A 27,117-nucleotide genomic window follows, 5' to 3' on the forward strand; every position below is an offset into this window, starting at 1 on the left:
TCCAGCTGGGGAAGCCCTCATTTTGACTCCTGGGTATGTACTACTGGCTCTTTCTAAAACTTCCCCTGGATCTATTTCCTCAGTGTAATTGGAAAAATATCATTAATGTGTTAAGAACACAAAGCAAAGTAGTTGTCCTTAAAAAAAAAAAACACCAAAAAACAACCCTAGGTCCAAGAGGCATCTTGCCAAGGCTCACGGAATGCCTGCCAAGTCCAGATTTCTAGATCTTGGGAGTAGTCACTCTAGCTTTTCAGAGTCAGGGAGGGCCTACTGTCCTCCTGTGTCCCTTTTCCTCTCCTCCCAACTTTTCTGACTGCCAAGACCCAGCCCCTCCCACCTCCTCTTACCCAGCCTCCTTAGAACTCAGCATTTTGGCCCAGATGAGGTCAGTGTCAATGGGCTCCTCTCGGGGGTTAGTGGAGCTGACCTGCAGCATCAGACTCTCGCAGGGGGCACCAGTGAGTGTGGCCAGGCCTTCGATGGCACGCCCCGCTTGGAGGGCAAAGTATGAGCCATGCAGCTTGGCCAGAGCCTTCTCCATGAGAGCAACCCACAGCTGTTTCCGCTGGGCCTGAATGGAAAGATGAGTGTAAAGGCACTTTAATGGCAAAGCAGGGGCTCAAGTGTTGGCTTCCCCTCTATCAACCAGGCTCCCCTAACCCCAAAGAATCTATCCCCAATGGGCAGCCATGAGACTCCCACTGTTTGCCTCAAAAGATTAAGTTCACGTGCCCTTTCTGCTACCTCCTGCCCAGTGAGTGACAGGCCCCTGTTGGTGGCCCTTTGAGCTTCTTCATGCTTAGTATCTTGACCTCTGAAGCCCTCTCTGCTTGTAGGAGCCCAGTGGCCTGGCAGGAAACGGAAAGGACGGGAAACTGACCTGAGAGAAGAGAAGGTACCCACACTCGTCGCAGGGCAGCATATCATCAACCAGTACTGTGGTCCATGTGCCATCCTTGCACAGCCGAACCTGGTACGCCCCTTCTGGACAGAGAGTACGGGTGATCATCACCCGCTCCACCAGCTCTGGGCGCTCAGCCAACACTGCCAAGGCACTGAGGAACCTGTCAAAAGGGGATGGCTCAAGCCAGATCACCCCTGAGCCACCCTACCCTGTCCAGCCCACTCCCCTGTCCCTCAGAATAGATGCAGAACCCTGACCATTCCAGCCTCAGGCACATACCCCCTCCCCAGTGTCTAAGTGGGTGGATTACGGAGAAGAAGGTAGAAAGTGGGCCCTGGATTCTTCAAATCAAACCACAGCATCCCCTCTTTCACTCCCTAGTCTGTGAGTTCTTCATCTTTTTTGTGTCATGGACCCCTTTGGTTGCCTGGTAAAACCTATGGAGGGCCTCTACTCAGAATAAGATTTTTTAAAAGACATTTTTAAGTGAAGTGATAAACTGCAGTTAGAGGTTAGTGGAAATAAAGGACCCCCTGAAATCTATTTATCCACAGCCCCGTCAGGTTCACAGACCACAGGTTAAGATCCCCTCCCTCTTCAGACTAGGGATTCAGGAGCCAACTGAACTCCAGAGGATGTGGAACTAAACATAGCCTCTAGAGCCGCAGTCATTCCAGACCAAGGCAGAGTCTCTGGGTCTTTTTCAAGCAAGTCTTTAGGGATGAGAGGACAACAGGCTCCAGGAAGAGCACCCTCCTAATGTTCCAGAAGCAGAAGAGATCTTCAAGATCATCCAATTACCCTCATTTGGGGGGGGGAGGGGAACGACTGTGGTCTAGAGTCGTCAAATAACTTGCTGAGGTCCCAGAGCCAGGAATAGAAGCCAGGTGTCCCGAGTGCTTTTTACCCCACACTACTTCAGGACTACAGCCCTACGAAGCTGACTCCTCTCAATAGGAGCGTGTGGCTGGGTGAGCTGGGCAGGATTACTGGTGAGTGTGATTTAATCTTCTTCATTGTAATGTAGAAGTGGATCCCTCACTCTGGAGTGCCAACAGGAAGATCACTTCCAGCACGGGAGATCCCAGATTCCCAGCAAAAGCTATCTTAATTTCCTGGCTTCTTTAACACTTGGTAATTCATCTTACAGGATCACAAACCCTGACCAACCTTGGGGCTAACATGGTAAGAAAGATCTGTTTTGCCTTGAGTGGTGGGAACAGATAGCACTAGCATCCCTTTCCAATGCCAAGGACCATCTGGTAACATGAGCCCTTACCAGCAGTTCCCTAGGAGCCCCTGCAGGATGTCGGAGGGCCGGGGTGTCCGGAACACTGACCAACCGACTGTCTGGTCCTTGAAAATGCTACAGTTGATTTCATGAGGTCGTAACCACTGCTTTACCCGCTGCTGGACACTGTCCCCTTCAGGGAAGCCCACAGACTCAGGACCAGGAGGGAAGCTGTCATCCACAAAGTTCACTTTGTTCTGAGAAGAAAAAAAACAAAGTCCAAACACAACTACACTCAGGGGCTGGCAGCATTGGGTACCAGAATCCCAAGGAAGACCTGACACTAGGTGTCATGCCCTGGAAAACAAAGCAGCCCCTGCCAAACAGCATCTTGACTACATTTCCTGTATTATTTAGGCATTATCTCTGTCCTGGGATACTAGGAGGGAAAAAGGAGGTGGGACAGCAGACTTCCCAGCTCGGAGCTGACGGATGTCCTGAGGAGGCTGCCAGGACTTACCACCTGAGCAGCAGTCAATAAAAACTCTGAATCAAAAAATGGCTGTGGTACGGTTCAAAATAATAATCATTTGTATTTATACAATTTTATACTTGCCAAAGCAGTGTCATGTACAAAATTCCATCTGAACATAACCATACCGCAAATACTGTTTCTATTTTTCAGATGAGGAACAAGATGCAGAAATGTTAAATGACTTGCCTGAAGTTACATATAAAGTTATCAGTGGCAGTTTGGTGTTTTTCCCCTTGCACAAGACTCAGGGGGTGGGTACTTTGCCACTTGTTAAGTTCTTATCTCAGGTACAAAGTAATCTTGGAGGCGTTTCAGCAGGCCTTGCCCTAAACTGTAATTTTCCTTACTTGGAGAAGTCACGTCTCCATTTCATAGAGGGAATACTGGTAGAAAAAGACTTTGATATTCAACATCTGCTCTTGACACTCTTTTCTTCCAATCTACTTAAACCACTCCCTCTCCTTGCCTCTCCCATAGGTCTTATATTTCTCTGAAAATATGGAAGCCATGTGTCTGAAGATCACTTTTCTCCTTAACTCTACACTTCAAATCACTTCTATATCAACTCTCATTCTCTCCCCCTTTGCTCCAAGCTCAGAAGAAAAAGTGACCCTTTTCTTTGCCAATACCAAGTCCTCCACTTTACGCCCTTGCTTCTTTATCTGTGCTGCTCCTCCCCCAGCTGACAAGAGCACAAATAGACAACTTCAATCAATCATCCACTTTCTCATTAATTTTCAGTCTCTCCTTATCCACTGGTTCCTTTCCTGATGCTTACACACATGCTCCAATCTCCTTCATCCTTAAAAAAAAAAAATTCGCTTGTTCTTACCATCTCTTTAAGCTACTGTCCTAAAGACCTCTCCTTCCTTAGACAATACAAGAAATTGGGGGAAGGCAGCAGCAGTGGGGCTGGAGCAGAAGATGCCTTACAGGAGCATTCTCTTGAAACAAGAGTCTACACTTATTACCTTCACTTTCTTGCCTTCCACAAACTTCTTAACTCCTTGCAATGTCTTCCTACACCATGCAACTGAAATTGCTCCCTCCAAGGCTAAAAATGATCCCTTACTTGCCAAATCCAATGAACTCTTCTCAGTCCTCATCCTTCTTGACCTTCCTGAAGCATCTATACTGCTGACTACCTCCTTCCCCTAGATACTCTCCTATTCCTGGGGTTTTATAACACTGCTAGTGATCTCATTGGCTTCAACTATCAACATGGGTTCAACTATCATCTCTATGCAAGTGATTGCCAGATCTATCTGTCTATCCTCTCACAGTTTCTCCCATACCTTAGTCCCATATGTCCAAATGCCTGATGGATATCCTCAATTGATCTTCCATAGTCATTACAACATGTTCAAAACTAACCTCATTTCCTGCTTTTCCTTCTTTCTAATTTCCCCATATCCTTAAGAAGCTTCAGTGATTCTTTCCTTCCTCTAGGATAAAATACCCAAGTCCTCTGTTTGGTTTCACAATCTGGCACAACCTATTTCCCAGACTTATTTCACCTTACTTTCATTCAGGTCTACTCCTCAATGCTACAGTTTCTACTCCCTATCATGTGTGCTAAGGACCAAGTGGGAGGCCTGGGCCAAAGAATAGAAGAAAGAGAAGTATGGGATGGGGACAGGGACATGAATGGGACCTGTGATTTTAGTGACAAGGAAATTCCCAGCATAGGCCAGCAACTTCTGTGCAAACTATATTCTTCGAAGGGCACTGAGAGGATAAATGATTTGTTTGGGTCACATGGCCAGCAGTTGGCCAGAGGTGTGATTGAACCTTGGGTTTCTTGTCTCCAAGGCCAGCTCTCTATCCTTTATGCCACAATATCATAAGCCAGAAATTGAGAATTTGGACACAGGTGGTCAGATGAAGATGAGTTCTCTCTGCAGCTGCAATGTGTGACTCAAGGGGTGAGCAGTACAAAGATGGGAATCTGAAATCAAATGGCAGGGAGAAAAAGGAAGTCAGTATTTCTGGATGAAATCCAAATGAAAATTTCCAAATCTGTCACTACGGAAATAATTTCATTTCCTGTGGCTTGATCAATAGCTTCAACACTGGCTAGACTAGCCACAGTTAACAGCCTACTAGGGGATAACAATTGTTAAGGTCACATCCTACTTTCCTATCCTGAGCTAGGGGACTCCAGCAATAGGCCGCTTCCTACTGACAAGTAAGAAGAGGTCCCTGGGTCTCTCTCCATCCTATTCATTTGTGCCCTAATCTTCTGGCTTCCAAGGAAGCTTCTACCTCAAAGAACTCGGAGGTAAGGGTCACAGATTCAAAATCTCTAGAAGGATCTTTTTAAGTAATTTCACATCATTGGCCTCCTAGCAAGGCCATACTTAAAAGAGATGAAAATCATTCTTATTTTGTATAGATTTGCAAAGGGACTTACATACTTTCCTTTGGTCTTTGGCTCCAGCAGCTACCAACCCTGACTGTGAGGGCATTCTTCCCTTTGCTGCCTGACGTTCTTCAAAGAGAGCTTTCTGAGATGACAGGGGTTGGCTGCTCTCTGGTGAAAGCTGATTCATAAAGTTAGAATAACACTCCCAGCTTTGCTGAGTCTTCCCTCATCCAGAGGGAAGCAAAGCTGTAGCAGGCATGATGACTGCTCTACAGGAAGAGGCAGACAGAAGTATAAGATTCAGGGCTTACAGAGGCTTTGCTTGCCCTGGGGAACTAGGTCTGAATTCTACCTACTCTCAGTTAATCTGCCTCTTCAACCTTTAGTGCAAAGAACAGAGTCAAAGCACCTGAGGTCATTGAACCCGGAAAGGGATAAAGGAAAATTCAGACTTGGGAGGTCACCTAGGCGATCCCTCCAACTTAGGGTAAGAGCCCACTCAAAATGTCTCCTCAGGCAAACTGTCTGTCCTGAATATGTTCTGGAATCACCACAATCTTCCTTAGGAATATATTCTGGTGTTGGCCTCTTCATAACAATGTTTCTAATGTTTAAATCTAATTCCTACACTACCACAATTTAAACCTGTTCTCTTGTTCTATCTTCAGGCAAGCAAAAAAAAAGTTTGCTATAAAACTAGATACACTCAAAAACTTACTTAAAATCATCGAAGCTTAAGAGTTGTCAGATGACATGAGAGGTCGTCTCAACCAAATAAGGAAGCCTGTCTAAAATGTCTTCTGAAAGCCGTCATCTGCCCTCTTTTTGAATATCTCCAGACAGAGGGAACTTACTATTCTCCTTCCGAGGCAGGCCAGTCTATTTTTGGACATCACTCTAAGTTCTTCCTCATATCAAGCAGAAAACTGTTTCTTGTTCTAACTGCGGCTCTAGTTCTGTCCTTCAGGGAAAAGCAGAGCAAGTTTTAGCCTTCTGACAAAAGATATCAAATATTTAGGCTGCTTTGTGGGGCTGTCCCCATCTCCAGCATCCACTTCTTGCCCACCTCTCCTCACTTCCTCCAAGATCAGGTCAGGTACCACCTCCTGGCTTCTCAGATCCTTCAAGTGATTAGAGCTCTCTCCCTCCTCAGATCACTTTGCATTTACTGATGGGCAGAGGGAAGTTCCCTGGAGGCAAGAGTTATTCTATTTGTTCTTATGTCCTCACTGCAGAGCAAAGCTCTTGGCACGTAGAAACTCTTAGTAAAGGCACTTAGTAAAATTTTCTTTTCAGTTAACATGTACTTATTTTTCTCGCCCCCCACTTCTTCCTGCCTTGCTAACCTGAACTGTAAACCATAAAGGGTAATAAACACATGGGCTATTATGAAAACTTTTCAGACATTTGAAGATAGAGACACTGTACTTCGGCCTCCCCCTCACCCAGGCCACCCTACCATCTGCCCATCTCTGCTGCTCAGAACCTCCTTATCTGGACCAGCAACTTCCACATGGACCTGGAATACAACAACCCTGACTCTCCAGAGTCCATGTCCCAGGTCCCTAGGGAAGTGATCCATTCATCTCTGGAGTTCTAACCCAGATGACTGGTGCAAAATGTGAGCTAGTCCTTTTAGCCAACTGTATCTCAGGGCTGGCTTTGGATACTAGCCCACATTTTATCTTCCTATCCCATTCAGCCATCACCACATATGTACCACCTTGCCACTCCCCACCCTTTCTATTTCTTGCTCTGGAAACAATAATTAAATTAAGAGTATTATTACTTTGTCATATAAATAAATGAACTCACCATCTCTGTGACTCCCCAAGACTAAAACTCCCTTTCCTGGCCACTGCTCCTCCACATATGTTGTCTTCCCCTGATAGGATGTGAGCTCCTTGAATACGGCGACTCCTATATCTCTGGCACTTAGCCCAAGGGCTAGGATATTTTGTTGTTGTTGTTGTTGTTTCAGTCAAGTCTGACTCTCCGTGACCCCATTTGGAGTTTTCTTGGAAAAGATGCTGGAGTAGTTTGCCATTTCCTTCTCTAGTTCATTTTACAGATGAGGAAACTGAGGCTAACAGGGTTAACTGACTTGCCTAGAATCACATAACTAGTACCTATCTGAGGCTAGATTTGAACTCAGGTCTTCCTAATGCCAGGCCTGGTGCTCTACCCACTGTACCACCTAGCTGCCCTGGCTAGGATATAGTTAAGTGTCTAATAAATGCTTTTTCATTCGTTTATCCACTGCTTCAATATTCTCTTCACCAGGCCAAATAGTCTCACAAAGTATATATCATATGGTCCAAATGGAGAAGAAGATTCAGTTGTACTCCCTTTCAATTCAATTTAGCAATTATTTATTACATGCTGGCCACTAAGCTAGATCCTGGGGATAGAGACAAAAACAGAATGGTTTTAGCCCTCAAGGAACTTATATTCTACTGGGAGGATAGAACACATAAAAACATGCAGCTGGTGGAATCAAGAAGACCTGAGTTCAAATCTGGTCTTAGACACCAGCTGTATGACTCTAGGCAAGCAAGTTACTTAATCTCTGTATGCCTCAGTTTCCTCATCTATAAATGAAGGCAACAATAGCACCCACTCCCCAGGGTTGTTGTGAGGATAAAATGAGATATTTATTTATCTTTAATTTTTATTTAACTTATTTTGAATTATCAACAATCACTTCCATAAGCTTTTGAGTTTTAAAATTTTCTCCCCATCTTCCCTCCCTTCCTCCCCAAGACAGTGCATAATCTGATATAGGCTAAACATATATATTCCTATTAAACATATTTTCACATTAGTGATGTTGTAGGTAACAATTAGAACCAATAGGAGAAACCACCAGAAAGAGGTAACAAAACACAACAGAAAAAAAACCCCAGCAAACAGTATGCTTCAATCTGCATTTAAACTCCATAGTTCTTTCTTTGGATGTGGATAGCATTTTCCATCATGAGGCCTTTGCAGATGTCTTAAATCCTTGTATTGCTGAGAAAGGTTAAGTCTATCAATATTAGTCATCACACAATGTGGTTGTTACTGTGTACAACGTTCTCCTGGTTCTGCTCATTTCACTCAACATCAGACCATACAAGTCTTTCCAGGTTTTTCTGAAGTCTGCCTGCTTATCATTTCTTATAGCACAATAGTATTCCATTACATTCGTATACCACAACTTGCTCAGCCATTCCCCAATTGATGGGCATCCTTTCAATGTCCAATTCTTTGCCACCACAAAAAGAGCTGCTATAAATATTTTTGTACATGTAGGTCCTTTTCCCATTTATATGATCTCTCTGGGATATAGCCCTAGAAGTGCTATTGCTGGGTCAAAGGGTATGCATATAAAATCAGATATTTAGAAAGCATTTTGCAAATCTTAAAGTGCTGTATAAATGTTAGGTATTCACAAACGCTAGCTATTAAGATAACTGCCCTTGAGGGTATGCATTTAAGGTCAATTTACAGCTAAAGAAATCACAGTAGTTTGGAAACTGGATTTGGTCTGATTCAGGGGACAGTAACATTGTTTGATTTTTCTTAAATCTCACTGTCCCTTATTGCCAACACACTAGGAGGAACTTGGCACTGAAAAGCAAACCTTCAAATCTGTTTTCATCATTTATTTTTTCAATACTTTGAGGAAATCTCTCTCTCTGTCTTTCTCTCTCAGACATTCCAGGCTCCCTTTGGGGTCTGCAGGAGCTAAAGAGTTTCTCATCTCAAACAATGACACATACATCCAAGTGAGTGTGTATGTGTGAACAGACACAGGCACGTGCTTCTCCCAAACATTTCCCAAGCCTCATCTCTTCTAAAGAAGCCTTTATAGCTTCGTCAGGGATTGGAAAGAAACTGTTCCTTATACCAAGTGGACTTCAGGGACTGTTTTCAGTTTCAGTTTTAAGGGTCAGTGCCAGGTATGCTGTCTCTCATGCTGGGCCCTCTTGGATCATTGGATTCTAAGAAAGCCCTTGTCTCTAGAAGGCCCCAAATGGCTACTGGCTCAGTACAAAGGCAACAGCCCTAGTCCTTAAGTACCCTTAAGAACAGTGCCATCAATAAAGACTCATTACTGGATCCTTCACCTTTTCTGTTTCTTTACAAAGGAGCAAGCACTCATTAACATTTATTAAGTGCCTATCACATATGAAGCATAGTGCTTAATGCAGTGGAAATGAAGACTCTTCTGAACCAGAGACCTGAAATTTGTATCTGATTTGGGGCAAAGCTATGCTCAGAATAAAAATGGGCAGTATCAATGGTTTCAGCCCTCAGGACTACAGTATATTTCTTCAAGTTATATGGTGGCTCAATGCCACCTCCTGCTATAACCCAAGAAGGGGAGAACTTGGTAGACTAGTCCATGCTTTCAACCCTAAGACTATTATTAACATTATACTCTCTCTCTGGTTGGGGTGAGGGTGGGGGGAAAAACAAAAACAAAACACCTCAGCATACCATGACCACAGATTTGGTCATCCTGCCCTCTCATACACAGTGACTAAGAAAACACTGGTCAGTCCTTAACATAGGCTTCTAGACTTAGAGCTCAAAGGAAACTGAGAGACTATTTAACCCAACTCTCGACATTCAGAGATGAAGACCCAGCACGGTTAAGTCACACTGGCAGGAATGGTGACAGGATATGATCTCAGATGGCTCCAAACCACTGCTTGTTCTGTGACACCACACTGCTTCGCCCCACTCCAACCTGGACTGGTGCGCTGCTGCCTTCACAGAGAGCTAGATGGCATCTACTTGATCCAAAAAGGGACTAGAGCAGGAGATGATGATCACGCAAGAAATATACTCTAGTCCTGAGGGCTGAAATCACTGATACTGCCCATTTTTATTCTGAGCATAGCTTTGCCCCAAACCAGACATAATTTTAGGGTCTCTGGTTCAGAAGGGTCTTCATTTCCACTGCATTAAGCACTATGCTTCACATGTGGTCACTAGAACTTTAGCTGATGTTTTGGGGCAGTCGTCTCCAAACTTGTTGACAGCATACTCTTATTAATAAAAAAACTTTTAGCAAAAACTCCCAATATGCATATTTACTTGTTTATAAATTATATTCACGTACTACTGTTCTAGTCCATATCATGTGCATCTAAAACTTTAAAAATAGAAATTATAAGGATGGCATACATATGAAATATTTGATCCTGAAGGCGATAGTGAGCCACTAAGTTTACTGGGGCAGCAAGGTGTTACAGCGGATAGAGTGCCCACCTCTACTCAGGAGGACCTGAATTCAAATTTGACCTCAGACACTTACTAGCTATATGATCCTGGGCAAGTCACTTAACTCTGCCTCAGTTCCTCTTCTATAAAATGAGCCGCTGGTGGGGTAGCTAGGTGGCACAGTGGATAGAGCACTGGCCCTGAAGTCAGGAAGACCTGAGTTCAAATTCGGCCTCCGACCAAACACCTGACACTTACTAGCTGTGTGACCCTGGGCAAGTCACTTAACCCCAACTGCCTAAATAAATAAAATAAAATAAAATAAAATAAGCTGCTGGAGAAGGAAATGGCAAACCACTCCACTACCTCTGCCCCAAATGGGATCAGGAAGAGTCAGACTGGACTGAAACAACAACAAAAAATTAATGAGCAGGGGGAAAACAGACTTGTGCTTTAGAAAAATCAGTTTGGTAGCCGTGTGGAGGGGAGAGATGTGAGGCAGGAGGAACAATGAGAAGGCTACTACAATAGTCCATATGAGAAGTGACGAGGCCTGAAGTGGCTGGATGGCTGTGTGAGTATAGAAAAAAGGATGGATGTGGAAGATACCATGAAAGCTGAAATGACAAGATTTGGCAACTGACCACATGTACAATATGAAAGAGAGTGAGGAATTGAAGATGGCACCTCAAGAACCTGGGTGCCCAGAAGGATGGTGGTACCCTCCACAGAAACAGGGAAGTTTAGAAGAAAAAATCAAAGATAATGTAGTAAGAGCTGCAATGTCTACTAAACTCAGCATATCCATGTCTGCTTAGCCTCTGTAATTCATCTTCCCACCCCAAATAAAAAGTGGAAAGATAGAGCTGTTTAGTCACTTCCCTGAAGCCAAAGCCCACTGTCGTCTGAGGAGTCATGAGCAAGGTAATCTGGGAGGTCGGGGGCAGGTCTGCTGGAGGGTATGGGGGGAGAGGAAGGGACTTTCTTAATGGCACCTGAACAGCTGCTGTAGTGGTCAGACTGCAATTGTCCTCAGGGGCCAACTGGTTCATAAGTGGGAAGGTTGAAACCTTGCATAGTGGAGAGAGGGGGCCAGGTGAGGAAGTACTGGAGGAGAAAAGAACAGGTGTGGTGTTGCTGGAAACCAATTGCACAATTTGTTATCCTGGAGAGGGGAGAACGTGACCATCATCCTAGCTTGTGATTAGTTGATCATGAACCTCTTACAGTGGGGCCACAGCCCCACAGGGGACCCTTAGCTAGGCGGGGGAGTTAAACTTAAACTCAGGGTTTAAGTTTGTGTGTCTCAGAATTGGGATATCTGCATTCCATTTCAACCTCTGTCACCTTCTCTTCCAGAGTCAGTCACTTTCCCTCACCAGGTTTCAGGTTGCTTACATGTAAAACTGGCCTTGAAACATGAGTCACCCTAGGCTCATAGGGGTATGATGATGAATGTGCAGCTTCCTGTTAGGATTCTGGGGGTGAACAAGGGTGGAGTATTCAGTTTCACAAGAGAGCTCCTCCAAGCGATAGAAGTCTCAGGAGAGCCATGCTGCTGAAACTCCTTGGATTAGTCTGTGTTTGTCACATGTGGGCCAAATATTGGCAGACAGTTCTTCCCCACCCTGCCAGGAACACTTCACGCAGGCTCTAGTAGACACTTCTGCAGAAGCGCCTCTTGAACACGAAGATGTTGGTATTTTTCAGCATATCTAGAGCACTCTGTAACTGCAAAGGACTTTAGCCCTCTTATTATTGATAATTCCTCACAACTCTCCTGCATGTCATCAGCTGCATTTTGCAAGTGGAAAAAAGGTGAGGCACAAGGAGACTAATTTATCAGGAGAGCACTGACCACTGGAATATAGAGCCTTAGAGCTTGGTGAATTAAATGACGAGCAAGAACAAAGATTATCAGTCTCCCCACTTTAAATGGAACTCAACTATTCTTGTGTAAATCTGATGAAGATTTTCCAAGTTCTCCTCATAACATTATTTTAATAACTGAATTACTGTGGTCCCCAAGCTTCAAGATCATTAACAGGATTTAAAGTAAGAGAAATTATTATTTTCTATTATATTAATAACCAATTACTAAATTAGGATTAAGGCTTTCCCCCTTTCTTTCCTCATTCAGGGACCAGCCCAGGTAGGCCAGTCAGTCTAAAGTACTTTGCTGAAAGATGAGATTGCCCAAATCCCCTGGGTACATGCTTGGTGGCTCTTGTGTGGGACCTCACCCAGCTAAAAGACCTGACCATTTGTTTAGAGTGTAAACAGAATCTAATCTAGGTGAATTCTTGCCCTTAGGAAGTAAACCTATGTCACTGTATCCCTCCATTAGAGTTGAGGGTAATCTAACTTGTGAAGAAAAAAACCTACCAGAGCAGCCTGGGTAGAGATGGATTCCTTTGTCCAGATTACTGAAGGCAGCTGAGTTTCATAATCAAACCACATTCTCAGCAGGAGAAATTGAAGACTTTCTTCTTAACTGTTCACTAATCCAGGTTGATTTTCACCTGTCGGGGGCCCCTCCTTTTCCAAAGCATTCAGTGATCTCCACGGTTTTGTCTTTGGTTACTGAGAGAAACCACTGACCATCAACTTATTGATTACCAGCTGCCTAATTAATAAATTAATTATTAATCACCCAGAAACCCTGTCTCTCAGGTTTTTCATTTGTCTCAAGAGCTAGGCAAGACTTTAGAGATTATCTAATTCAATTCTCCTCAATTTAGATACCAGGAAACAGAGGCCCAGACAAATAAAGTGGCTTGTTTTAGGTTGGGAGGGGCAGCAGTAATATAGTAATATATTAAGTAGCAGAATAGGGTTTGAACCCAGCTTCTGTAACTCCAGCAATGCTAGCACTCTTTGCTAGCCTTTGTTACCAGGATATCTGGGAAGCCCTTTTCAAATACCAAGTATCTGTCCCCAACTTCCCGCCACCACTTACTTGAACCTGTGCTCTACCTGGACAAACCCTTAGGACTTTGATCACCCACAGCAGAGGTACAAAGAAACTGTTTAACACAGACCTGCCCCATGGACTGCCTATTATCTGAGTAGCTGGCAATCTAGTTGCCAACCCCACTACTCAATTGAAACCACTTTTTCCAAGGTTACCAGTGTTCTCATACATGTCAAATCTGATGACAATTCTCTGTCCTCGTCTTTCTCGAACTTTCTGCAGCACTTGGCATTGCTGACTACACCTTCCTCCTGAATGGCCTCTCCTCTGGGTTCTTGTGATATTTTTGTGCTATTTCTCCAATGGTTCTCCTCCTACCTATCTGACCGCTCCTCTTCCAGTCTTCTTTGTTGCATCATCCACATGCCCCCTCCTGACTAAGGCTTTCCCCCAAGTCTCTATCCTGGGCATTCTCTCTCTACATCCTCTTTCTTGGTGACCTCATCAGGTCTCCTGGATTCAACTATCACCTCCATGCAGATGACTCCCCAAACTATAATAAGCTAATAATAAATATAATAAACTAATTTCACTCCTGAACTTTGGTCCTCCATTACCAACTGCCCGTTGGACATCTATACCTGAATGTCACAAAGGCATCTCAAACTCAGCAGCTCTAAAACTAAACTCGATTCTATTTATCCCAACCCTGGGATTATCTCTGATTCTTCCTTCAATCTCAGGCCCATATCCAAACAGTTGCCAAATCTTAATGATCCACCTCCATGACATCTCTCATATACATATTCCCCTTCTCTCCACTCAGATTGTCTTCACCCAGGTACAGACCTCATTACCTCTTGCTTGGACTACTGTATTAGCCTAGTCTTGTCTTTCTCTGCTTAATCCTCCACACAGCTGTCAAATCAATACTCCTAAACCATAAAAATGACCATGCCATCTTCCCTACAAAAAAAATATTCAATGGTTGCTTGATATCTCTAGTATACCTTACACATTTCTTAGCCTGGCATTTAAAGCCCTCCCCAACAGGACGACCCAACTACCAATTCCAGTCTTAGGCCATATGATTCCTCTTTATGGAGCAGCTATGTGGTACAGCAGGTAGAGAACTGGGCCTGGAGTCAGGAAGATCTGACTTCAAACCCAGCCTCAGAAACTTACAAGCTGTGTGACTCTGGGCAAGTCCCTTCACCTCTCTTTGCCTTATTTGTAAAATGGGAAAAATAATAGCAACTACCTCACAGGGTTATTGTGAGTGTCAAAGGAGATTATAATTGTAAAGCACTTTGCATGATGCCTGACACATCGTAAGCACTATACAAATGTCAGCTGTCATCATCATTATCATCATTATTAATATTATTAATCTACTCCTCCATTCCAGTCAAACAGGCCTGCTAGGTATTCCCTAATTTACATAGCAATTTGTTTCTTACCTCCATTCCTTTTGCAGAAGTGGTTCCCCATGTCTGGAATCTACTCCTTCCTTTCCTCTCCTTGTTTTGTTTGTTTGTTTTTTGCTAGGCAATGAAGTTAAGTGACTTGCCCAGGGTCACACAGCTAGTAAGTGTTAAGTGTCTGATTTGAACTCAGGTCCTCTTGACTCCAGAGCTGGTGCTCTATCCACTGTGCCACCTAGCTGCCCCACCCTCCCCTGCCTCTTAAAAAATTTCTAGCTTCCTCAAAGCACAGATTGGATGCCACCACCCAGATAAGGCTTAAATTTTTTTCCCTATTACCTGGGACCTTTTATTGACATTCATATAGTACAAGATAACAAACATTCATTCTTTCCCCCTAACAGGGACTGCTACCATAGATATCCACAGGCAAACTGCAGTCACGTCCTCTCAGAGCAGAGTACAAGCTCTTAAGAACTCAATCCCTCTTCAACCTTGGTTATTAGCACAATCTCCTCTTCTAAAATTAATCTGTATTTATGCATTTGTATAAATATAACATCTCCTGCAGAAAGTAAGTTCCTCGAATGGAGAATAGGGACTGTTTCATTTTTGTCTTTTTTATGATCAGTGTTTAGCACAACAACTTGAACACAGTAGGCATCTAATAAATGTTTACTGGATTGAATTAAGTGATCTATTTGGGGCCCCTGAGGCAATTAGCACTTCTATCCTCTATCACAAGCTGCTTCTGTCCTTCCCTGCCTTCCCTTGCCCTGTCTCTCCTCCTCTCTTCTCCTTTTCTCTCAGAATCTTTGTGCCTCCTGCTTCTCTGCTGTTTCCCTCTGCTCCTTCTCTTTTTCCCTGCCTATGACATCCTCATCACACTGGTCCCTATGGGTCCTGCTTAGCCTCACTAGAGGCTCTCAAAGCTAAAAGGGCTGCTGTACCCTGAACTAATACACTGCTGGTGTTTTAGAAGTATAATGTCATGCCCAGAATCATTCCAATCATTCCAATAATCCAATATGATTCCAATAAGATTGATCAAAGAGCAAACAGTGAGACACAAGAAGCTGAGAAATCCTTTAGGCATCTCCTCACCATCAGCTAGCCATTACAAACCATTCCCTATCCTCCTTGTTTCACTGCTTGAGGTAATTCTCTCCTCTCCATTACAGAACAGAATAACTGAAGGGTTTTATTACTGCCCTTCCAATTCCCAAAGCAAGGTCACATGCCACAGGGGCAGCTGCCTGGGAGCAGAGGAAAGGGTGCCTTGGCAAACATCAGACCGATAATGGTAGGATCCTCTTCCAATAGGTTCTTTGGGGGGTGGAAGAAATCATTCCATAGAAGATGGGCCCTTACATGCCAAGCACTTCAGGCCTGGCATTATGGCTGAGTGAGGAACCTCAGAGTCCAGGTGACCTTGCCACACTTGGGTCATCAATACTCTGTAGCTTGATGAGTTCTGCCTTCCCCACACTCTCAAGTAAAATGTACCATCCACTTTCTTCTGAGAAGAACAGAATCTCAGATGTGGTATTCCAAAGAAACACAATTTCAAAGTTGGAAGGGACTCAGCAGGCAATCTAGTTCAAACTGTGTCTGAACATGAATCCTCTGTACAACATAATGGTAAGTGGCCATCTGATCTTTGTTTGAACACCTTTAATGAGAGGGAATCCACAATCTCCCAAAGCAGCCTCTTCCATTTTATAACAGGTTTAATTGTTGGGAAAGTTTACCTCATATCACGTCTAAATTTGCCTCTTAGTAAATTCAAACTAATGCTCCTAATTCTGCCTTCTGGGGCCAAACAGAACACATTTAATACCTTTTCTACATCGCAGCCTTTCTTTCTGACACTTGAAGACAGCTATCCTATCCCTAGCTAAGTCTTCTCTTTTCTTTCTTTCTTTTTTTGCTAGGTAATGGGCTTAAGTGACTTGCCCAGGGTCCCACAGCTAGTAAGTGTCAAGTGTCTGAGGCCGGATTTGAACGCAGGTCCTCCTGATTTCAGGACCGGTGCTCTATCCACTGCATCACCTATCTGCCCCTAAGTCTTATTTTTTCCAGGGAAATCATCCTCAGTTCCTTCAGTGGATTCTCATATGGCAGGATCTTAAGGCCACTTGCCAACATGGTCACTCTCTTCTGGACACTCTCCAGGGTGTCAATATCCTTCCCCAAACGAGGTACATCGAACTTAGCACAACACACTAGATAGAGTCTGACCAGAGAGGTATGGAGCAGAGCTCTCACTTCCCTTGTGATCATGTCTCCTCAATGCAGCCTAAGATTGCATTCACTTTTTCTGGATTCTTATTATGCTGTTGCCATATCAAACTTACAATCGACTAACCCAGATTGTCCTAGATGGACTATTTTCTAGCTGAGCCTTCCCATCTTGTACTTGTCAAGTTACCTTTTTGAACCCAAGTGTAAGACTCTATATTTACTGCTATTAATTTTAAATAGTTGACATTTATATAGTGCTTTAAGGTGCACAAAGCAATTTACACATTTTATTTGATCTTCATAACAACCCCTATGAGAGGCACTATTATTATTATTATTATTATTTCCATTTTATAGAAGAGGAAACAGGCTGACTTGCTTAAGGTCAGGGACTTGCCTGAGGTCACATAGTTAAGTATCTGAGGCAGGATTTTAAGCCTGGTCTTCTTGACTCCTCCAAGTCAAACACCTTTCCCACCTTTATGCTCCTTTAATTCTATTGGATTCACTCCAAATATTCTAGTCTATAAAGATCTTTTGGATTCTGACTCCACCACTCAATACTTTCCCTGCTAGCTTTGTATTCTACAAATTTTATAAGCATGCCAAATATCCCTTTATCCAAATCAGTGATAAACATTTTCAACTGCAGGGGTCCACCATACATCCTTGAGGCACTTCACTAGAGATCCCCATTTCAAAATTACGTGGAATCACTATGATTAGTCTTTGGGTCCAGTCATTCAGTTAATTCCAAATCTACCTGAAGGTGCTATCATCTAATCCACACCTGTCCAGCTTTTCCCAGGAGACCCTGTCAAATTCTTTGCTAAAGTCTAGTGTAGTAACCTTGTTTAAAAAAGAAAAGAAAAGGAAAGGAGATGCTTGGCATGTGATCTATTCTTGAAGTTACGGATCACCATATACTTTTCCATAAGTTTACTAATCATCCCTTTAATAAAATATACTAGAATTTTGTCAGGAATTGAAGTCAGCTTCAATAACCTATAGTTTGCAGATAGATCTCTTCCCCTCCCCCCACTTTCTTTTTTTTTAAATCAGGATATCATTTGCCTTTCTTCAGTCCTGTACTACCTCCCTCCCATGATCTTTTCAAGGTGGAGTCACCAATCACATCCTCCAGTTTTTTCATCCCCTGGGATGTAGTTCCTTTGGGCCTTAATCTATACTTATTTTGGGGCCAATTTCCTATTAGCCATCTTTGTTTTAAGCTTTCCAGTCTGAAGATCATCGTCCTTGGCACAGAATACATAAGGAAAGTAAGAGCTGAACAAGTCTGCCTTTTTTCTGTTTTCATAGTCTCATCTTGTTGAACCATAGTCTTTGTCTTTGATTTTCCTCTCTTCTCCAACACAGCTTTAAAACAAAAACAAAATCTACCTTTTGTCAAAGCGGAGCCCATTCCAGGCCTCATTTCAAGTCAGCCATGAATGCCCAAGATGCACAAGAGCCAAATTAGATTGGTCTTGAGTAAGGAGGACAGTGAAGCTGCCCACACCCACAGGTCTCAATCAAGTTATCTTCCCAGACTCCCTTCTCAGCACAATAACAAAGTCACAGGCAGACTGAGAGGATTCTAATTGCTTTGCTGCCAGGCTTTCTAAGTGGTTTCTACCTTGGCCAAAGCCCTTCAGTCATATCAGGTGCCCATGCTCTCCCTTCGGGGCTTTGCCTGACACTGCATCCTGATTCCTCAAAGCTCTACTTCTTGGCAGTTATTTTGACTTACCAATGGGGTGGCAATATGATTATCTGCAATTAAATCACTAAATATCATCAGAAAAAAACAAATATAAAACAAAACAAAAAAGCCTTCTGATGTTTGAGCGATGGTGAGGAAAGAATAACCAGGCTTAGTGGTTCATTCTGACTACAACAGCTGTCGGTGTTAAATCCCACAACTCTCTCTGAAACAACCCCTACCTGATGTAGTCACTACAATGATCAGCTTTTTAGGGAATGATGTTTGGGCTGCAGAGGAGCAAAACTGCACCTGCTAAACACTGAAGGAAGCCAGTCAGAGGAGCAGGGCAGGCTTCGTCACTGGAGGTTCCTGTTAAAACCAATTTCCCAGTGACTCTGGCAGTCAGGTCACTTCTTCTCCAGGGTGCTTATGCGAGAGACCTTGGGGACTCACAGTGGACTTCACCCTGAGAGCAGACCAGCCATTACACTGAGTTCTGGCAGATATGCTCAGAGCCTAAGGGGATAGCTGGTTTAAGCCCAGTGGAAATTAAGCAGCCAGGCTCATGAAAAATCAGTCACTGGACTTCATGAAAAACATACTCTGCATCTCCCTTTGGCTCCCCTTTGGTTTTGTTTCCATGGAAATGTGAGTCAGGGTGTGGGGAGGGATTCTGAGCATGTGCGTTGCCACAGATGCTTCTGTTCTCTCAGATTCATCCCCGTAAGAGGAGGTGGCAGTGGTGACCAGGAGGGGGAGAGCTGAATCCAATGCAGACTTTGTAGTCAAATAACTGCTGTAGCTGCATGACTTGAAAATGAACGATTGGCAGGGCTTGGCAACTGTTACCCGGGCTGACTTTTAGGGAAATGTAAAGACCCCCACCCTGAAGGCTGAGGGTCAGCTGGCTAAAATGACCTTGAGGCCACTCCATCCTAAATTTCCTTTGATCTCATGATTATGTTTCTGATTGCATGTGACTGGAGATTGGGGAGATTAGGGGACTAAATCAGCTTTTCCCCACAATCCCCAGGGGTGAGGGAAGATATTACATGCCTGATGTGAGTTGCGGGCACCTCAAGGGAAAAGCCCCAGAGAAACTCAAAGCTTACTTTTCAGACGTGGAAATCAACACTGGACATTCAGTCCAGATAAAAAGTAAACATGCTGCCTTTATTTATTATGAATAACATGAGGGTCTGTCTCTCAGCTTCCCTGACATGCAGAATTGCTTTGCCTTTTGGAAAGTGGCACCTGACCTAGCCCAGCACCTGAGGCATCTCTCTGTGACTTTGTCAAAGCTCTGAGCCAAAGTATGAAAAGATGGGCACCTACTGAAGCTATAATGTGGGGAAATGACAAAGGCAAAGTCCCATTCTGTGGCATCAAATGCCAGTGCCCAAGAAGACAAAGAGAGAAAAGTGAGGAAGGTGAGGAAGGGGCAGAAGCAGTAAAGATGGAAAAGGCAAGGGCCAAGGAAGTAGTGAGGAAAGAGAACAGGGGCGGAAAAAGCAAGAGAAAGAGAAGAGTCAGAGGAAGGAAAGAGGAAGCAGGAAGGAAGGAAGGAAGGAAGGAAGGAAGGAAGGAAGGAAGGAAGGAAGGAAGGAAGGACAAAGAATGGGAAAGCTAAAAAGGAGGAAACAACCAGGGTAATGTCTGAGGCAAAGCTGAAAGACTGGAAAAAAAAAGGGTCTTGAGAAGGTTACATCAAACTCTGGCCTGTCTCTAGGGAGATGGGAGAGCTGAGAAACTCTAACAGAACTAGAGCCCTGGAGTCCCCACTGAGGATGCTCCCCTCCCTCTGTCTAGCCCACAGCCCACTGGCTGCCCCCCACCCCATACTTGCCTCCTGGCAGAAGGTAACGATGTTTTCCCACAGAGCCTTGGCCTCGCCTTCGTCCGTCTGTCTCCGCTTCTCCACGTGCATGCTCTCCCTGCGCGTCAGGGGCTTGGCTCCTTTGCGCTGGGTCACGCAGCCCTGCGGGGTGTGGCAGGCAGCACAGTTCTTGGCCTTCACCTCGTTGAGGAGGGTGCAGGCTGGGCAGGCCCACTCAGGGAGCGGAGGAGGGGGCTGTGAGGGGAAGAGCCGGGCGGCCTTATGAGCAGAGGGGGCCCGGCTACAGCAGCAGTCCCCAGGCTTGTCAGCGCTGCAGTCTGGGCAGTGGGCAGCCGGCTCTGCTGCAGAGGCCCCACTGCCATGCTCCTGGAAGCCGTGCAGCTTAGAGGAGCCACAGACTTTGCACTTCTGAGCCACAGTGGGGTTCTTAAGGGTGCATCTGGCACATGACCAGGTGGTGAAGTCAGGGCTGGAGGGGCTAGCGGGGGTGAACCGGACGGTGTCACCAGTCAGGTCAATGACATCACTGCCCTGAAGGGCACCACAATTCTCGCACCTAGAGGTGCCTGCAGGATTATGCAGGGAGCAGGAGCTGCACCTCCACAGAGGCGGGCTGGCCTCTGCCTCCTCCTCCAACACGCTCAGCCTCTTGGTGGACAGGATTTCTTGGAAGCGGGTGGTGGCGGGTGCTCGGACTTGCCCCTGGGGGGATCCCTTGAGTCCAGGGGTCGCTGTGGGCTGCGAAGCCTCCGGCACCGGTGGCTGTAGCTGGGGAGGTACCTCCCGGCGGCTTCTAGGGACTGGGTTGTTCTGCAGGGTAGGGGAAAAGGGACTGAATGATGGCATTCTGGGGAGCTCTTGTTCCATAGTGGCTGGATCTTGGTTAGCTGAGGTGGAGTCAGCCTCAGGGAGATCGGTGGGCAGGCTGGGTTGGGGAGTGGAAGGGGCAACATGGAAGCCAGCAGGAGTGATGACCTCAGGGACCACCAGGGCCTCTGGGGGGATCTTGGGCAGCGAGAGCTTTCGTGGGCCTCCGCAGGCAGAGCAGGAGTTGGCGACAGGAGTGTTGTGGAGGGTGCATCGCTGGCAGGCCCACCCGTTCTGTGGCTCCACTTCCTCAGGGCTTTTTCCTCCTGATTCTCCAGCCTCCACCTTTAGCACTGCCTCCTCTTTGCAGCTCCCCTTGGGCTCCACTAAGATTGTGGGGGGCTTAGGGAGTACCCCATTGATGACAGGTAGGGGGGATGTCCCTGGCAGAGGGTCTGGAGTAAAGCCGCATACCTCACAGTTCTCTTTGCCCAGAAAGTTTCGGAAGGTGCAACGGGCACAGGGCCATTTCTGTTCTTCCACGCTGAGCCTCAGTATATGGTTAAGGTCAGGCTTCTGTCGGGGGGCCTCACAGATGGAACACTGGCGTTGGCCGGCAGGGTTCAGGAAAGTGCACCGGGTACAGGACCACTCCCGGACTGCGGCCATAGAACCAGGCGAATGGGTGTGGCTGCAAGAGAAGGGACAGGTGTCATTTCCAGCCCATAAGTGTCTGGTGTGAATGTGAAGGACTTAGGTGCCCAGCCTATTGCTGCCCTCCAGTCACAAGATGCTGAGGGGTCTCCTAGGGCTGTCTCCAATTCAATTCATACTTTAGGAGTGGGAAAGCTGAGGGGACCTGATTCACATCAGGAGGAAGACAGGGACCAGTAAGACGAAGAGAACAGGAGGAAGTTTGCCCTCGTGCTGCTTGGTACCCGAGGGAAACTCTAAGGTCAACAAGTAGAATGGGAAAGGCAGGTCAACCTAAGGAAAAGCCTCCTAGCCAAAAGCAGAACAAGCTGCTTCAATGGGACTGTGATCCCCTGGTCACTGGAGGTCTTCAAGAATCAATTAATTTGCAGGCATTTATTAAGTGCTTACTAGATATCAGGATTGTTGAAAAGATGAATGATCATTTTCCAGGTTTACGGAGAGGAGGAGGAGGGAGATTACTGATTAAGTGACTTCTAAGGTCCCTTCCAACTTTGTGATTAAATTGTTTGACTCTACTAAGAACCAATTCAACTACCCATTTTCCTCCACCTCAGACACTTACTAGCTGTTTGAACCTGAACAAGTCACAACCTCTCTGTGCCTCAGCTTCCTCATCTGTAAAATGAGGGAGTTGGCCTTGATGGCCTCTGTGGTCCCTCCCAGCTCAAAATCTATGATTCTCCCACTCCTGGGAAGGCATGTAATTGCTCTAAAGCTACCAGGGGCTGAAGAGAGTTTCCACACTCTCACCTGAGGCCCATCAGCCTCACCAAAGTTGCAGTCATTTGTTCCTTCACTCAGTATCCTCACTTACTTTGCCCTTGAAGAGAGTCTATGATGTCCTCACTGTGAGTCCTAGGATGCTTTTCTAGAGAAGACAGAGATAGGAAAAAGGAAGGTCCTGTGACTGACTCTCAGACCAAAATATGTTGAAGCAATGAGCAGAAGGTGAGTTTGCGTAGGAATAGGCAAAGAAAGGGGGAGATGTGAAAGAGGAAGTACAACTAGAGAAATCCAAAGTGGGGGAACAAGCAAGGAAAAAGAAAAAAGAGAGGAAAAGAGAAGTCAGAGGAAGAGATAGGGGTGCCATAGCTGCCACCCTGAGGAGAAGCCCAGGTCAACTTGTTCCCATGCCTACACATATCTTCTTGCTTAATGCTTCACTGAAGGCCAAGAGGTTTCTAACTTGGCCTTTCCCCAGCTCTTTCTTACTCAAACCGCTGGCCCAAGAGATGACTTCAAGGTTTCTCCCTGGGTGAGCTGTGTGACTACAATGTCACATCCAACCCCAGAGTCACAAAGATAACGTCAATAACTTTACATTTAAAAACTGATTTCCTCAGAACAAACCAATGAAGTAGGAAAAGTGAAAGTATTTCCTCCCACTTTACAAATAAAGAAACTGAGACTCAGTAAGGTGAAATAATTTACCCAAGGTCATACAATAAGTGGTGGAGCTACAGTTCAAACCTAGGTATTCTAACTCCATATTCTGTGCTCTTTGCACCAAATCATGCTGCCTTTCTCGGATCCTGCTGATGTCCCATTCAGCTTTTCTCCTCTCCCTTTGTTTTTCTTTCCCTGGATCCTCCCACTGACATGGCAGAGTGGAAAGAGCATTGGATTTGGAGTCAGAGCATGTGGGTTTGAATCCTGATTTAACTACTTATTGCCTGGGTGACATTAGGCAAGTTGCTTAATGTCTCTGGGCCTCGCTTTCAATCTGTAAAATATGGACAATAGGCTAGATGAATTCTGAGGTCCTTTAATGATATGTCCTACAAACGCCTCCCTGGGCAGGGGCTATGTCTGATTCTGGATTCTACACAGCAGTTAGCTGACTACTGATGTTCGACAAATGTTTAACTGTAAACAATAACAACACAACAGCGAAAGTAATGACCTCCTGGGTGGTTCTGTTTTTCTTGGCAGGGTAATATTCTTGCTGTTCCAACAGGACAAAGCCCAACTGTCACTGCACTGTCCCCAAAGAACGAAGCTCTCGACACAGTCCTTTCCCCCTCTGCATCTCAGTTTTCTCATCTGTAAAATGAGCAAGTTGAACTAGATAATTTCTAAGGTCCCTTCTGGCTCTGACCTTCTATAGTCATGGCCGGCTCTGACATTCTGACAGCTCCAAGAGTTAGAGTCTAAGGTACCTTACTCCACATCCACTTTTACAAAATGGGAAATGCAGAATCTTGAAGTCAGAGAACACACAGCAGAAAAGATGACATGTAGGACCACTTGCAAATGAAGCAAGTCAGATATATTTCAGAAAGGCTTTCATTCAAAAAGAGGTTGAGTGGGGCATGTAAAAAGGATGATGAAATGTTCAGCCTACAGACTGGACCCAGTAAGACCACAAACAGCTAACTGGGAGTGGAGAGAAGACTTGATGGAATGAAGCAGTGGTATGGCTATTTGAACAAAGATAGAAATGTCCAGTGTGGTATCAGTACTGGTTACATCATAACAGAGACATTGTATTATGGCCTCTTTCCAAACCTGGAACACAATGGAGTTTGTATGGTTCCATTCTGACCCTTACCACAGAGTGCGTGGAGATTTTTAGTAATTTAGGGATCCAGGATGTCACTGTTGTGGGTATTGCCTGAACTTGTGCAGACTGTAAGCTATTCATAATATTGTAGATAGTCTTTGATAATTGTTTGATAATGTTGTGGCAGAAGAATCTCATCATCCTAATGATATATTTGGGAACGAACTTAGATTAGTCCTCAAATGACTACACCCAAAGCTTTTCCAGAACTAGTGTTCCATTGTCATGGCCTTCAAGAACCCATGATTGTCTTTATACCATGATGAAGCAAGGGAATAGGAGTTTAATGGATGGGAATGACAAAACGTATTTTTAATTCTTCAATAATATGCGTTTCTTTAGAGAGAGACTGAGAGAGATAAATGAGGGTTCACTCCTTGTAGAAATATAAAATTAAAATGTTTTAAGACTCAGTTCCTTATATGAGCCCATTTACTGAGAGTATATATATTTCAAGAGTGCTTCTCAACTGGGCAAACTTGGAAAAACTGATTAGTCTCCCTCTTCTTCAGGACAGAATGAGGGAAAACAAAATTCACCACTTCTATTCTCTCCAAGAACACAAATATGCTGCTTAGCAACCCCATAGAAAGGCTACTCACTTCAAGTACTTCTGGTTTGTGGAACCAAAGAATTTCCTTTATTTCTTGGCACTTGACACAAATATTCAAAGTAAAGAAAATCCCCTGGCCAGTGACCAGTGTTATTAATTGTGATTACTTTGGATGCTGGCTTTTTATATGACTCTGTGACTAGAAGTATTGGCCACTCACACAATAAACAATATATAGTCTATTGCAAAAATTCTGATCTAAATCACAACTCCATGCTCATGGTGAATGAGCTCTCTGGTGGAGCTGTGGAATGGGAGAATTACCACCGACAAAAATATTGAAAAGATTCTCCCACTTTCCACCTCTCCCACCAGAGAGAAGACTGAAAAGGAGTATGAAGAGAATGGGTTGGCATGGGGGACAAGGTCAGCAGAGCTGAAGATATGGGGGAATGAGTTGAAAAAGCCATGGTCAAAGGGTAGGGAACGATTATAGTCCTAGTGTCAAGGAATGGCTGTGAGGGGGCAGATAGACATGAAATCCCAGAGACATATGATGAGGCAGGAACCCTTATAGACATTAGCTCTATTGAAAAATAAAAAGAGAATTACTGTTAGGGAAACCAGACTTGCCTATTACCTAGAAGTGGTAAGTAGGATGAATCTCAGAGTTGGGAAGGACCTCAGAAGAATACAACCTGTAACTTCTACCACACCCTTGAAAAATGGTTATCCAACCTCACAAGAAAGCTCATTCCCTCTCAAGGTTCTTGGAACATTTGATTCATACAGAACACAGAGGAAGATCATCATAACCTCTGTTCAGTGACCTACTTTAACATCAAGAAGGCATAAAATGGAGATATGTATATTTATCAAAGGTGCTTACTTCTGTCATGAATGATGTCTTACAAAGATCCCTTACGTGACCTTTAGATCTTCTTGTTTGTGAATATTGTTTGGATGGCACTGAGCTCCAGAACACGAAAGGATCCCCATGACGAGACATAAGATTACCCAATAATCTATACAGAACCAACTGAATGGACGTAAAATTCCTATTGACTACATTGTGACATACCTATGACTGGTCAGCTTGTTGAATCAAGACATCAGTGCACAGTTGGGCAGCAGGTAGATGCATTACAGATAGTCAATGAACTGAACAGCAGAAAGAGAGTAGGCTAGAATTTAGGAAATTGCACAGTACTTATAATAATTATGTGTGTATGTGTAAAACAATGTGCTACAGAATATTTTCAGTGATTGCCTACAACCCACAAGTGGAATGAGGGATTTTTTTTTTCCCTCCAAGATCTATAATTTCATTGGTGCAGAGAGCACCCAAGGGGGAAGCTTCCACTACCAATGGCAACTGTTCTGCAGTTTGCAGCCTTAATGGAATTACCTAGGGGTTACTGAGAGGTAGAATGACTTGCTTCAAGACACAGAACCAACACGTCAGAGATGGCCTAGAACCTGGGTCTTCTTCACTTTGAGGCTACTCTCCAACCACTGTCCTATACTGCCTCTCATGTCTAAGGGATATATCATCTAGGTCTAAAAAATGTGCAGTCAGAAAAGGAGGTGAGTTAGTCATAAAATACAAGTGAAGGATAACGGATGCCTAGCCCAAATGCGCCACTGGCACCCTCACCCTCAAAATGACAAAAAATGTAGAGAAAAACCTCTCATACATAAGGTGGTTTCTTGCTGCAGGATCTATGAAACAACAAAAGACAAGCATCACAAGAGAGAAGAAGGCGTGGATGAGCTGCAATCTGAACCAGTGAAAGAAGTGCACATCGGTGAGGTCAGAGCCACTGGAGCACAACACTTCTGCAAGTAACATAAGGATTATTAGCCTCATTTTACATAGGAAGAAACTGAGCCCATGAGAAATCAAAACATTTGTCCAAGGCCTCACTGGAAATCAGTAGCAGGATGTGGATCATTTTACATCTGGCTGCCACTCTATGAAGCCACATCCCCCTCGTCCTCATAGGGCTTCAGTCTGAAGGGGAGGCACTGGGGGTGAGCGCCATATGGCTAATGCCTACTTCAGACCTTATAGGTCAGCTAGCTTCCAGGGCCCAAGGAG

General features: G+C 44.6%; 1 protein-coding gene across 8 annotated transcripts in view; it reads right to left on the reverse strand.

The window, feature by feature from the left end:
- Positions 1 to 27,117, reverse strand: part of CAPN15 (calpain 15) — a 98,815-nt gene that overhangs the window by 12,411 nt on the left and 59,287 nt on the right. For 6 of the 8 annotated variants that reach the window (XM_078152610.1, XM_021006651.2, XM_021006650.2 and 3 more), the window contains 4 exons: positions 20,386 to 21,874; positions 2,187 to 2,395; positions 884 to 1,067; positions 351 to 574 (listed from right to left, as the gene is read on the reverse strand). In XM_078152610.1, coding sequence (XP_078008736.1) covers positions 351 to 574; positions 884 to 1,067; positions 2,187 to 2,395; positions 20,386 to 21,852 — 2,084 coding nt within the window. In that variant the 5' untranslated portion in view covers positions 21,853 to 21,874. Of the gene's footprint in view, positions 1 to 350; positions 575 to 883; positions 1,068 to 2,186; positions 2,396 to 20,385; positions 21,875 to 25,905; positions 25,990 to 27,117 lie in introns of those variants that run through there. The other 2 variants (XM_021006655.2, XM_021006653.2) reach the window with 2 other exon arrangements.

This window comes from Phascolarctos cinereus, unplaced genomic scaffold, assembly GCF_003287225.1.
Source record: "Phascolarctos cinereus isolate Bilbo 61053 unplaced genomic scaffold, phaCin_HiC Scaffold_4;HRSCAF=312, whole genome shotgun sequence".
NCBI classification, from domain to species: domain Eukaryota; kingdom Metazoa; phylum Chordata; class Mammalia; order Diprotodontia; family Phascolarctidae; genus Phascolarctos; species Phascolarctos cinereus.